The 12,469-nt window shown below is 50.6% G+C and overlaps 1 protein-coding gene across 1 annotated transcript in view; it reads left to right on the top strand.

The window, feature by feature from the left end:
• Ky (kyphoscoliosis peptidase) overlaps positions 1-6,028 on the top strand; it is a 45,207-nt gene extending 39,179 nt beyond the window's left edge. The window contains exon 11 of the mRNA XM_026383799.2: positions 2,640-6,028. Within this exon, the coding sequence (XP_026239584.1) occupies positions 2,640-3,535 (896 nt within the window). The 3' untranslated portion in view covers positions 3,536-6,028. The remainder of the gene's footprint in view (positions 1-2,639) is intronic.
• The last annotated feature ends 6,441 nt before the right edge of the window (positions 6,029-12,469 follow it).

Below are 12,469 nucleotides of genomic sequence, written 5' to 3'. Positions count from 1 at the left end.
CCTCTGTCTCAGCTCACATGCCAGAGGACAGGACTATCTTAGACCATAGACACCCACTCGCTCAGGAGCCCAACAAAAGCTGACCAGACTGCTGATTTCTCCTGGGCTCAGACAGGGAGCGTGTCTGGACCCCACAGAGCTGATATCTGTGGGTCATTGGCGATCCAGTGAGGTGAGGGGCAAGGGCTCCCCCTGGACAGGTAGAAGCAGTTCCACCAGGACAGAAGGCAGGGAAGGCTGCCTTAGAGAGGTGGCCAGTGTGCTGGGTTGCAGGAGATGGAGGACAGGTCTTATGGACTTGTCATAGGCAGTGGGAGGAGAGAGGAGGAGAGAGCATGGCCCCCAACCTCCACTCCCCAGCCCCGCAGACTCCATAGAACTCAGGCTGGCTGGCTCAGAAACCCCTTTCTTTGGACAAAGGATCCAGCCTTCTCCAGTCAGCTTCCCTGGGGCCCAGGGCAGTGCATCTAGCTATCTCCCACAACTGGCCAGGGCTGACATTTGCCCTCTCACCTGCCCAGAGGGGCCAGGGCAGCTGGGTTTTACACTCTACAGAGCATGGAGGGCCAAGCCTGAGGGGCCAGAACTGTGGTCTAGGCCTCGAAAGCCTTTGTCTAGAGGACTGTCTCTCATGCTACCCTGAGGGCCCAGCGCCTGGTCCAGGGCTAGGTGTGCAGCTGGGCATCCTGCAGGGTTCACAAAGCAGTGGGCCCACCTCCCACATCTTGGCAAAGCACTGCCACCAGGGGGCGTCCTGGATGGAGAACTGATCTCACATTGGCTCTCAGTTAGGGTGACCTGTGAGCGGGCCCCCAGCCTCACCCCATTCTGCAGGGCCATGAAGGCAGACAGGAAGCCCACGTGCCCTCAGGTTAGCTGTGGCACCTTGTCTCTCCTGTCCCACAGGGGTCTCCTTAACCAGTAGGCTGAGCTCCTGCATTCTCTTCACAGCCACAAATGCCTGGCAGCTCCTGCTGCTAAAATAACAGTGTGAGGCTGTTCACTTTTGAGAATCGGTTTCCTGTGCCTGCATCAGATGGAGGCCTGTTCAGTCTGTGGTGGGTCATTGAGCCACAGGAAAGAATCGACCTGGCTACAGCATCAAACTAATGTCCCTGAGTTGAGTTTGCCTCATAGCGAGACAGAAGATTGTGAATGCCAGATTTTCTTAATTTATAGTCATCTAAAACTTTATTCTAGACCTTCGTGATACACATCAAAAAAAAATATATTTCTTGATGGTAGCAATTTACCATAAGAGTAGGGATGGGAAAGAAGAGGGAATCTGAGGGGGGCAAAAAAGGAAGGAAAGGAAGGGGACCCCAAGAGGGGGGAGAGAGAGCACAGACGGGGACAGGGAAGCAGGAGCCCTGGAGGGTGGGAAAACGCCATGCCTTCTACCCAGGGCCCCGAGGGGTCAACAGTCCTTTACTAGAAGCCTCTCAGCCATTCCATTCCTTTGCTAAGAACCCTCTGGGCCAGGCAATGTGGCCAGGCTCTAAAACATGGCAGAATAGGCCCTTCCCAAAGACCCCACATCACAGCTGAGGACAGACATTATACAAAAATGTTCACAGAATTGATTACAACCCTAATGAGTTCTCTGAAGAGAGCCAGGGTCAGGACAGAAGCTTCCTGAGAACTCAGGTTCGCCTGAGGGGTCAGAACCGGCTTCTTAACAGCTGAGCCTTGAAGTTGAGGTCTGGCCAGGTTTGGGGGAAGGGTTCACGGTGAGCAAGGATCAGATGGCCTGTCTCCACCCGCTGACAGAGCTGGGGAGGAGGAGCTCCATTGGTGCACACTTATAAGACAGAGCTGAGGAGAATCCTGGGGCTGGGGCTGCGGGTCAACTTCTGAGTGAGGGTGAGGCAAGACTCAGAGAAGTCACTGCCCCTCCCTGTGGTCCTGGGAGCCAGGGAAGGCAGGTAGTTGAGTCCTCACAGGCTGCAAAACCCAGGAACCTGTTCCTTAAAAACAGTGACCAGGACAGAGGAGTTAAAAATGTCAGGGCAAGGGAAAAGACCAAGGAAGAGGGTATGCAAAAGACCCTCAGGTGCACACACTGCGTCTTCTAGGTTCCATTCCAGAAACATGGCTCAGGTTTGCCTATGTGAGAAGGAGGGGTAGGGCAGGGGAAGCACCTCACCCTCACCCTCTGGGCACAGTCTCCAAGAGTAAAGTTTTTAAGGGACCGCGTTGACATGAGAGCTGTTGAGCCATAATGACCAGATACTGGAAGGAGTGGTGTGAAAGCAAGACCCAGGACTTGAACAAGATGGTGCCCTTCTGTCCCTTGACCCTCTCCCCTGCTCTGGAACCAGGCTAAGACTCCAGGCAACCTTCATCTAATGTGAATCAAATAGGTAGGAAGAGCCCATACAGCTGCAGGCAGATTTTTCTTGAGACCCCTGCTCTCAGCTCTCTCTAAAAGATCCACCTAAAGTGGATAGGGGAACTCTTCCAGTTGGCCTATACCATGTTCAGTAACATCACCTTGGTTGGTTCAAGTCAATCTTGGTGAAATATTTACACCACAGAACTGGGCAAACACAGTAAGTTAGAGTTCGCTGTTACATATTTATCAGCACACAAGCACACGCTGGACCCATCTCACCTGACCCCTGCCTTTCTCTCCACAGTGAACGGAAAGGCCACAATCACCATTGAGAGCTGCGCTCCAACGCTGTTCATGTTTATGCTCAATGGCAAACAGGAGCATGGGCTGCTGAGCCTCAGGAAGAACGGCATGAAGCTGGACGTGTACCCTCCCACCATGGGCACCCACAAGCTGCAGATCTTTGCCAAAGGCAACTCCGACATCTATAGCTCAGTGCTGGAGTACACGATCAAGTGCAACTACGTGGACCTGGGTGTCCGGCTGCCGGCTGAGCTTCACCAGCCCGTGGGCCCCAGCTGGTTCTCGGAGCAGATGGGCATTGTGAAGCCCTCCCACCCTGACCCCATCATCCACACCAGCGATGGGCGCTGCTCCATCAGTTTTGGTGTGGAGGAGGGCATCAGCGTGCTGGCTTCCCTACACGGAGATGATGGCCCCATCACCGAGGAGACCCAGCGCCGCTACATCTTCCAGCTACACCGGGAGAAGAGGACAGAGTTGAAAGTCCAGCTGCCCCATGCCGGCAAGTTTGCCCTCAAGATCTTTGTCAAGAAGAGGCAGGAGCCCGGCAACTACATCTTTGTCTTCAATTACCTCCTGTGCTGCGCCAACACCAAGGTGAACTGGCCCGTGTTCCCTGAGAGCTTTGGCAACTGGGGGCAGGACAATGAGCTGCTGGAACCTCTGTCGGGCGTGCTTCCCGCTAACCGGAATGTCCCATTCAAATTGAAGCTGCATGGTATCGCCAAAGCCCTGGTCAAGGGGCAGGACACATGGCCCCTGACCCTGAACCACGAGGGCTACTGGGAGGGCAGCTGTAGCACTGCCGGCTGCCAGGAAGTCTACGTCATGGTGCTAGAGAATGCCAACCACAACTTCTACTCCTACATCCTGAAATACAAAGTGAACGCCCAGTGAGGGCCTGCACCCCACTCACACCACCTCAGAGGGCCCCGGGGAAGTGCAGAGAGCCCTGGACACCACTGAGTCTGCACAAAATCATTTCTAGGCCTCCGCCTTGGTTTCCCTGCTCCGCTGCAGGTGCTGAGATATTTGAGTCCTAAAGCTTCCCTCAGTGTAGCCACTGCTGAAGGGACCGAGGCAAGGCCTTTTAGAATATAAAGGTGCTATGTAAATCCAAGGTCTTGTGAACCGTACCCCTGTACCCAGATGCCCCCCTTCTTGTGCTAACGCTACCATTGTTGTTAACAGGGCTCATGTGGGACAGCCGGGCTACGGTCCAGGCTGCAAGTTTTCTGCGTGATACTCACAGAATTCTCCTCCATGTGCCAGAGGAGCACGATTTGCCAGGTGGTCAACCCCGAATCATGGAACCCTTTCCAAGTAGCGCATGGTTATCTCTCTGCAGCTCCTCCTGGACCCAGGGAATTTGGGGTCTGGCCATCTCATGCATTCCCACTGCCTCTTTATTAGCCACTCCTTGCTCTTCAAAAGCCCTGGAATAAAGAGAATGTGGAAAGGAAGGTACCCGACTCCCACCTGGCTGGAGTCTATGCACCCCCCGGTCCCTGCGGCTAGCCAGGAATGTGACAACGAGAGCAGAGAGCAGACCCAGCACCTATTCATGGGTGCCCAACAGGAGCTGGAGGATGGATGGTGGTGTTCAGTCCTGCAACCCGAGTCTAAGGTTGTGAGGCCTGACTATGGGGCTCCTGACAAACATGCAGGCCGGTTGATCTGGCCTAAAGCCTGGGGCTGCCCTCAGCCCTCTTCAGCCTGTGCCCTCCCAGGAAGCCTCCAGAGGCCTTCCAAGTCGGGTCTTTCGGGAGCCTTGCTGGTAACCCCGTAGAGACCAGTGCCTGGGTAGGAGGTAGGGTGAATGAGTAGCAATGTGTTATATCAAAGTTCTCAGGAGACTTGGGTGGTAACAGGGTTCTGCCTGCTCCAGAGTCCCCACCACACAGCCAGACTGGGAGCATCTGCCCTGGGAGCAGTTTTTATACTTGTACTAGAAGAAAAGTCTTATCCCATCTTCCTGTCTTTCTTTGAGATGAGACACACACCCCTGGTCTTTGCCAATCCTGCCTTCTGTGGGGGTGCTGGGGGGAGTTTAAGGCCCCTTGCTTGCTCAGGCCTGTCCTGAGAAGCCCCAACTGCCCAGCTGACCCTCAGCGGTGACTGAGGCTGAAGTTGCCATGGCAACCATGGAAAAACTGGCTCTAGCAGGGCAGCAGGGAGGGAAGGACAGAGAAAGACACCATGAGACCACTCCAATATGGTCCTGGCACATGGACACACTCTGGGGTGGGCCCTGATGAACTCTTGGGTGGCTCGTCTCTGCTGCCCTGCCTATGTCAGGTCCCTGAGAGCTGACATGACCTAGCACCCATCCTTGGTAGTCGTTCCACATGCCCCAAGGCTCAGCAGCAGCCCCAGCCAGCCCAGGAAGGGGCCTCTGCATTCATCCGCCAGGTGTGTACCTCACAAATGCTCCTGGGACACTTGGTAAGTGCCAGGCACTGCGCCAGATGCTGGGGCTACACAAGTGAACCCAGGGTGGCCCAGTAGCAGCCATCCAGAGCTCAGGGTGGATGACCCCAGCCCTGTCTGAAGTTCCAGGCTCCCAGTACTTCAGTCCATCATCCCCTGGGGCTCCTCCCACTTAGGTTCCCAATGCCACCCAGCGTGGACCTGGCCCAGAGCCTGGTTACAAGGTGCCCAACTTCCACCAGATGGATCCTCCCTGGGAGGCTGAGATGCCCTGGCCTGTGTCCAGCATCCGCTAACAGGGTCTGCCACCCAGCACTGTGTCACTCATGCCTGAAAAATGCACAAAGGCCCCAGAGGCTTAACCACTATGCACCATCCCAGGGAAACAAGGGGAGTGTTTACACCCTGAAAAACAGCCTTTTCTCAGACCTTTGATTTTATGGGTTGAAAGAAATGTGCTGCGTTTCATCAAAATAATAAGTGCCTTCGGTGACTCATGTCACTCACTGCAAGCAGCGCTGATTGTCACAGCTAGCCCTACATTCTGGAGCATGTAGAGGATGCTACCCAGCAAAACAGGAGCTGTCCCCAGCACCAGGGAGGGAGGCCCCGCCTCTCAAAGCACCCGCTGGGCATCCACCTGCCCCTCCCTCCTCCTTTAACCAGGCACCCCCTTTGTAAAGACAGCTGTAGGCGCAGTCAGGAAATCACCTGCCTTTCTTTTCACGGAAGTAAAAATACATGAAACGAAATTCAATCTTCATGAATTTTTACACGCACGCTGCTCAAGCTAGAAATTCGGAATTGCATTTTTGAAGGCTTTTATTCAAATCCCCATCTTTGTTTCCTGCTCCACGAGTCCCCGTGGCCGGTGGAAGGGCACGAGCGCCACCTGGTGGTCCAAGTGCGGAGCTGCCGGCGCTGGAAACAGCGAGGAGGGAATGCATCCCCTGGTTTTTTTTTTTTTTTTTTTTTTTTTTTTTTTTTTTTTTTTATTTTTTTTTTTTTTTTCCCACTCTTTTTTTTTTTTTTTATTGGTCGTTCATAACATTACATAGTTCATAATACATCATATTACACAGTTTGATTCACGTGGATTATGAACTCCCCCTTTTACCCCATATACAAATTGCTGTATCATATCAGTTTCCCTTCCATTGCTTGACATTTAGGCAAAAAAAAAACTTGAAAAAATAGTGTTGAGTGTTTATGTTAAAAATCACTGGGTGCTTTTCTCGTGGTTTCTCAGCGTTTTCGTGTGTGTGCACCCAGCCCGTCTTTGCCATGCACAAGCTGTGAGGGGAGCCTGAGGGACTGCCTGGCGTGGTGAGAAGAGATGGTGGTTAAGAATTAAGAGCGTTTTGCCAGGAAATCCCTTCTTGAAACAGAAACGCTGGACATAGGACTGGATGGGGGCAGCTTTGATCATGCTCATTACTATGCCAGTGAAGGACCGAAACTGATCAAACTCAGAGCATTTGCAGGAAAGTCCCAGGATGGGTGCCAGGATGCATAAGGGTAGGGGAGTGATGATGGGGCAGAGGAGAGGGGTGGCAGCCACCACCGCAATTAACTTCTTTTCAGCTTGTTTCAGAAGTGCCAGGAGCACAGCTGGCCTCTGTTTTCAGTCTGATTGGGATCACTGCGAGTCCCCCCATATGTTACATTGTTCCACCAGGACAAACCCCTCACAGCCTGCTGAGATTAAAGAGAAATAAAATCAATGAACTGAAGCATGAGGGATTCAGGCTAGACATCAAGAACTATTTCCTGTTGTCAAGCGGGAGGAACACGTTGCCAAAAAAAAAAAAAGTTTGTGAGATTCTCTTCTCAAAAGGCTTGAAAAGCAATAGCGTGGAGGTTTAGATGCCGTGCTCACTGGAAGGATTAGTTTTTCTCTAAACCAATTAATTCTTGCAGTATACCGGATTGCTCACAGCAAACACATTATTGCCCCATCGTTCACTATTGGCAAAGATTTCAAAGGTGGCGTGCATCTGTGGCCCACATCGGTTCCTCTGAGGTCTATAATTTCTTTTCATTAGAATAAATAGTAGTTAGAGACCTGATTATGGCTCATAACGTGCACATTGAGTTGTGTGGGCCTGTGGCTGTAGTGTATGTACGCTGTTCCCACATTTTGCTGGTGTTTTCCAATAAAATTTATATTCATTTTTATCCAACAATGTAATTATCGATCCATTTTTTATCACGGTGTTCATAAGAGGGAAAAAATTTTTTAAAAACACTTTCATGTTCAAAGAGAACAGGAGAAAAAAAATCAATGTCCCAGCCATTTGAATGTGATGGTGAATGCAAATCAAATGTCAGGCAAATAACTATCCACATTAAAGAAAACATAATTAGGTTAGCTCCTACCCCTCGTTGGCTTACATGCCTTTGAAGAACATGAAGGCAATGTTTCTTTCATTGAATCTTGTTTAACTTGAAAATTTTTTAAGTCAATCCAAATTGCTTTTTATAGTGGGAGAAAAATATATATATATATATATATATACCAAAAATGCCTGTCGACCTACTTTTTTTTTTTTGGTTTTTGAATACATAATATCTGTTTCTTGATGTTCATATACATGCAGGAACTTTCTAGCAGGTTACCTAAACAGATTATTCATAAATTAGACATTTAGAGGAATATAGAAAATGAAAATCGAGACACCTCGGAGAAGCTGCGGTAACCATGGAGACCATTCTCGTAGCTGTAGTGTGAAGGACAAAAAGAACTTGTGTTCCCAAATCTGGGCTTGTCGTGTTCCTTGCTGCTAGAGCCACAAGCCTGAGACATTGCAAGCATGCTTCTCCTTGGGAGTGAGCCTCACGGGGGGGGGGGGGGGTACCGTGTCTTTAACAATATATTGGGGGGCGGTCAGAAGACACGGACGCTGTACAGCAGAAGGAAAGAACTCTTGCATTATCAGAGCAGTTTGAAAATGCCAACCGGGAGACTGGAATCTATGACCTCCAACGTCCCTTCTAGTCCGGAGAGTTTGTGAAGCTGTGTCTGTGTGAACAGATGCTGGCAGGCACGGGGCCTGGGGTTGTCAGCTGCAGAACATCTGAAGGGCCCCGCTGCGTTAAGAGCCTGCTCCTGGAGCCCCCGGCAGACTGTGCAGCTGGCCCCTCTCTTGCCTGGGGGCAAGGGGCTGGAGAGAGCGCAGCAGAGGGGCCAGGGGAGAAGCCACAGCCTTTGACAGGATTGTAGGTCCTCTCTGATTTCGCATGCAGAACCGAGGAAAACTAAAAGACAGCTGGGCTCTGTCTTCTGAATATTGCACAGGCGTCTCCAAGTGAAAAGGTGCAGAACAGAAGTCACTTTCTTCCCCCAGATCACCAACTCCCCCTGGAACCCCAATTCAGTCAATGCATCCTTATCCACCTGATACCTAGGTCAGAATCGTGGGGGTTACCGGTGACTCCTTCAGTCCCTGGTGATGGAATCTGGTCCATCACTGAGGCGCCCCAAGTCTGACCTCCTTTCCCCCTCCCCTCCCTCCCCTCCCCCAACCTGCAGCCCCATAGCCCATCCAGGTCCTCCTGCCGACTGCCATCTCAGTTATGCTGTTTGGTCGCCCCTCTGTGATGAGATGAGCTCCACCTGTTCCATTTCCATCCCTGTTAGCCTCTCTTGGAAACTCCAGTTAACCAGGTTGCGTTGAAACAGGTTTTCATGAAAGACTCCCAGAAAGATATTCACGGTCTTTGGAGAAGGCATTATTTAGCTCAGGCACTGATAGAAAAGGTAGGTCTTCAAGAAAATTTTGGTTTCATTAGGGGAACCATGAAAAACCCCCAGTCTCCTTCTTTTTTCTCTAAATGGACTTGGTGCCAAGGTCCTTACTCCTTGGTGAGTAAGGACTGGGATCGTGACAGAGCCCCAGAGGAAACCTTGCCTGCAGGTGAACAAGCTGCACCTTGAAAATCAGGTTATCCACGCTCATGGCTCAGCCATCATCCCCCTGTAGTCCTCCAGGATCAACAACCGAACTGGTCACGGGTTTAGGTACACCAGTCCAGTTCCCTGGGAGATGGATGCTGAGACAGTTAGAAATGCAAATGGTGTTGAAGAAAATAATACCTATGACAGATCAAAAGGGAGGGAACAGGATGTGGGAGAGAGCCCCTCAGACAGTGGTAGGAAGCTCACCCAGTCCCAACATGGAGCTCCAGAGCAAAGATCTCCTAGTAGAAGAGTCTCGAACAGAGCAAAAAAGACCAAGTCCTGGACAATCCACCATGCCCAGCCCCTGGCTGGAGCTGCCTGGGTAAAGCTTAGCCTCTGCTCAAAAGCTAAGGCAGGCTCTGAGGCATGAACGGCTGGAGGCCCCCAGCTAATCAGCAAATTCTTTCCAGAAGGGAGAGCTGAATGAAACTCTCTGTGGCTGCACAAGGGAATTTGGCTATCCTACAGAGGATTCAGGAAAGGCTGGGTGAAGATTCTGGAAGTGGAGGCTGCCTGCCCAAAGCCATCTTGGATCCAGGGGATCCTTGGTGAAGCTTCACAAGATGGTTTGTGGAAGGGACCAGGTGAGGCTCCAGCTTGGGCTGCCTCTGCACTGCACTGGAGAGATGCACCCTCCAAGGATCCACCTTCAAGATCCTGTGGACCAGTTGGACAGAAAGCAGCCCCTTCCTTACTTCTGCCCATCACCCAGAACAGCCTCACACTACAGCTAGAAGGATCTGCCCACGTGATGTTCTTACTTACAACCTTCCAATTGCTCCCCATTGCATGAGAGTGAGGCTCAGCCCCCCACTCTGTCCTCACCGTTCTTTCTCAACTTAGTGTCTCTTAACTGTCCCCTTAGAATGGTTCAACCACATCCCAGCAGCTCAGGAAGCTGAGGCAGGAGGGTCGCAGTTCAAAGCTAGCCTCAGCAAAAGCGAGGTGCTAAGCAACTCAGTAAGATCCTGTTTCTAAAATAAAATATGAAATAGGGCTGAAGATGTGGCTCAGTGATCGGGTAGCCTGAGTTCAATCCCTGGTACCAAAAACAAAACAAACAAAAACAGTCAATCAAGAGATACCCAATAGCCACAGACCTTCACGCCACCCTGCATTAGCACATACTGTTCCCTGTCATGTTGACACTCTTCCCCACCTTTCTGGTGGAGAAGCCATGCCTGGCCTTCTGGGATTGGGCCAGCCCCACCACTTCCACCAGACCTCCCACCCTCCACCACCCAGCCCCACATGGGAGTATCTGCACATCCTCCTCGTTCACTCCACACCTGCGGCTCATCTTTCTATGTGATTCTGTGATGACAGAGTGCTGGGAGGTTCTGCCCTCTGGGTTGTTAATGCCTTGAACACTTATACCTTGAATCTCCCTCTTGACATAAACTAGGTTTTTCAGAAAACCTTGGTGAGAATTTCTCTGGGAAAACTGAGAACGAATGTGAAGACAGAGCCAGGGAAAAGACGTAGCAGTCCAGGGACATTTCACTGAGCATTTGCTAAGTGTCTTCCCATTCCACCAGGACCAGCCCTGGAGCATCTTTGCTCAGCTCTGGATGTCACAGCCTGGACCAAGATACTCTCAGAGGAGGGCCACACCCCAGGGAGGACTAGGAATCGAGTAGAGGGAGAACGTGGAATAATCACCCAGGGAGTTAGATAATGGTGCTCTCCAAGGAATGGAGGGATCCTCTACCAAGACCAACTGCCTAAACTTATTGATTTGAAGCTCTAAAAGAGGGCACAGGTTTACTCTGCAGAAAGTGACTTACATGTAAGACTCCAGTGTGACAAGAATGGCTACCCTGCCTGTGGAGGTGGGTGGTAGAGTGGGGTCAAGCATTTTGGCCATGAATGGTCTTATATAATGCTTTTCCTCTATTTAATTTTGGCTCCTGCCCTGTTCAAAGGAGATTCTATAACCTGAACTTGATACTTCTGCTTAACCCAAAGCAACACACAAATATAGCTAAGGGCTGCTGATCCTCACGTCCCCATCCACCCAGAGCTCAATAAATCTTTCTCAAAAAAAAAAAAATCTTCTAAGACCCCAGGAGAACCTGTTATCTTAAGAAAGGGTTGCAAAATGGCAAAGCTTTATCTAATTAGGGCCAGAAGGCATAAGTATTTTCTACTGGCAAAGCTTGAGCAGGTAGAACTACCTTCAGGGGAGTTGATATTTTTAAAAAACATCGTTCAAGTGAACACTCAAAGCTCACGTTTTCTCTGAACATGGTTGTCCTCAGCGCTGATTCTCTAAAGAGAAGCAGCTTAGCCGGGCTCACACTTATAATCCCAGTGACTCAGGAGGCTGAGGCAGGAGAATTGCAAATTGGAGGGCAGCCTCAGCAACTTAGCAAGGCCCTAAACAACTTAGGAAGACCCTGCCTCAAAACAAAACAAAAAAAAAATTAAAAAGGGACTGAGAATGTAAATTGCCTCTGGGTTAAATCCCCAGTACAAATAAATAAATAAAAATAAATTTAAATTTAAAAGGCAGCAACTTGGGCTAAGTGTTAAAGAGCAAAGGGCTCTAAGGTATCTGGTGTATCCGGTGGACAGCTGAGCTTGGAAGATTTGAGAATGGAAATAAGCCCGGACAGGGTCCACAAAGAGATGTCACCTTTCCAACCAGCCATCTAGATGTTCAGCACTGAGGCCACTCTGGGCTCAGTAGGAAAGAGTGTGGTGATGAGTAGGGATCCTAGGCGCTGGATGGAAGGGTGGGGTGGGCCACGTGTTTGCCAATCCTGATCTGCAAGCAGCCAAATCAGGGCCAAGACCATAAAGGAAGAGGATTATGCAGACAAGTGGGCAGCATGGGCTCCAGCAAGCCCGTGCTCTGCCTGTCAACTGGTCAGCTGCCAAGGTCTTTGGAAGCTCCAGCAACTTCCTAACCACCTCTGAAGAGGAGTCGGTGGACACCCCCACTTGGAGCACACAGGAGCTCGCAGGTGGCTCACTCCAGGGAGAAAGCACGGGCCACCCCCGCTAGTCCTTTCATCTCCTCGATAAACAGCGCCTCCACCTTGAGAACACATGGTCACTACTTTGAAGTCGTATTGATCTGTCATTTCCAAATTGAAATAATAAATCTCTGGGTTATTTACTTGTCCATTTACCAAAAATCCTGTTCAGTTACAAGACCCTAAATAGTCATTTCCTTCTTTTTCCCAACTAACTAAAGAAGTAGATGCACAGTGGTGAGCTCCCTTGTCCCTGTGGGGAATGTGTGTTTACAGGAAGAGAGAAATGGCCTCCTGGCTGAAGACTCCTGGCATTTGCCTCCAGGAAAACAATCAAAACTTGGGCAAGCGATTGATCAGAGAGGAGAGTCCTTTATAGGGGAATGCACCCGCCCTGTGCTGAGATGGCTTTGATTCCACTGGGGGACGGCCGACTGCCTCCATGACACAAGGAATCAG

The sequence above is a fragment of the Urocitellus parryii genome, chromosome 2 (genome assembly GCF_045843805.1).
Source record: "Urocitellus parryii isolate mUroPar1 chromosome 2, mUroPar1.hap1, whole genome shotgun sequence".
Classification (NCBI taxonomy): Eukaryota; Metazoa; Chordata; class Mammalia; order Rodentia; family Sciuridae; genus Urocitellus; species Urocitellus parryii.
This window is presented reverse-complemented; position numbering and strand designations above follow the sequence as displayed.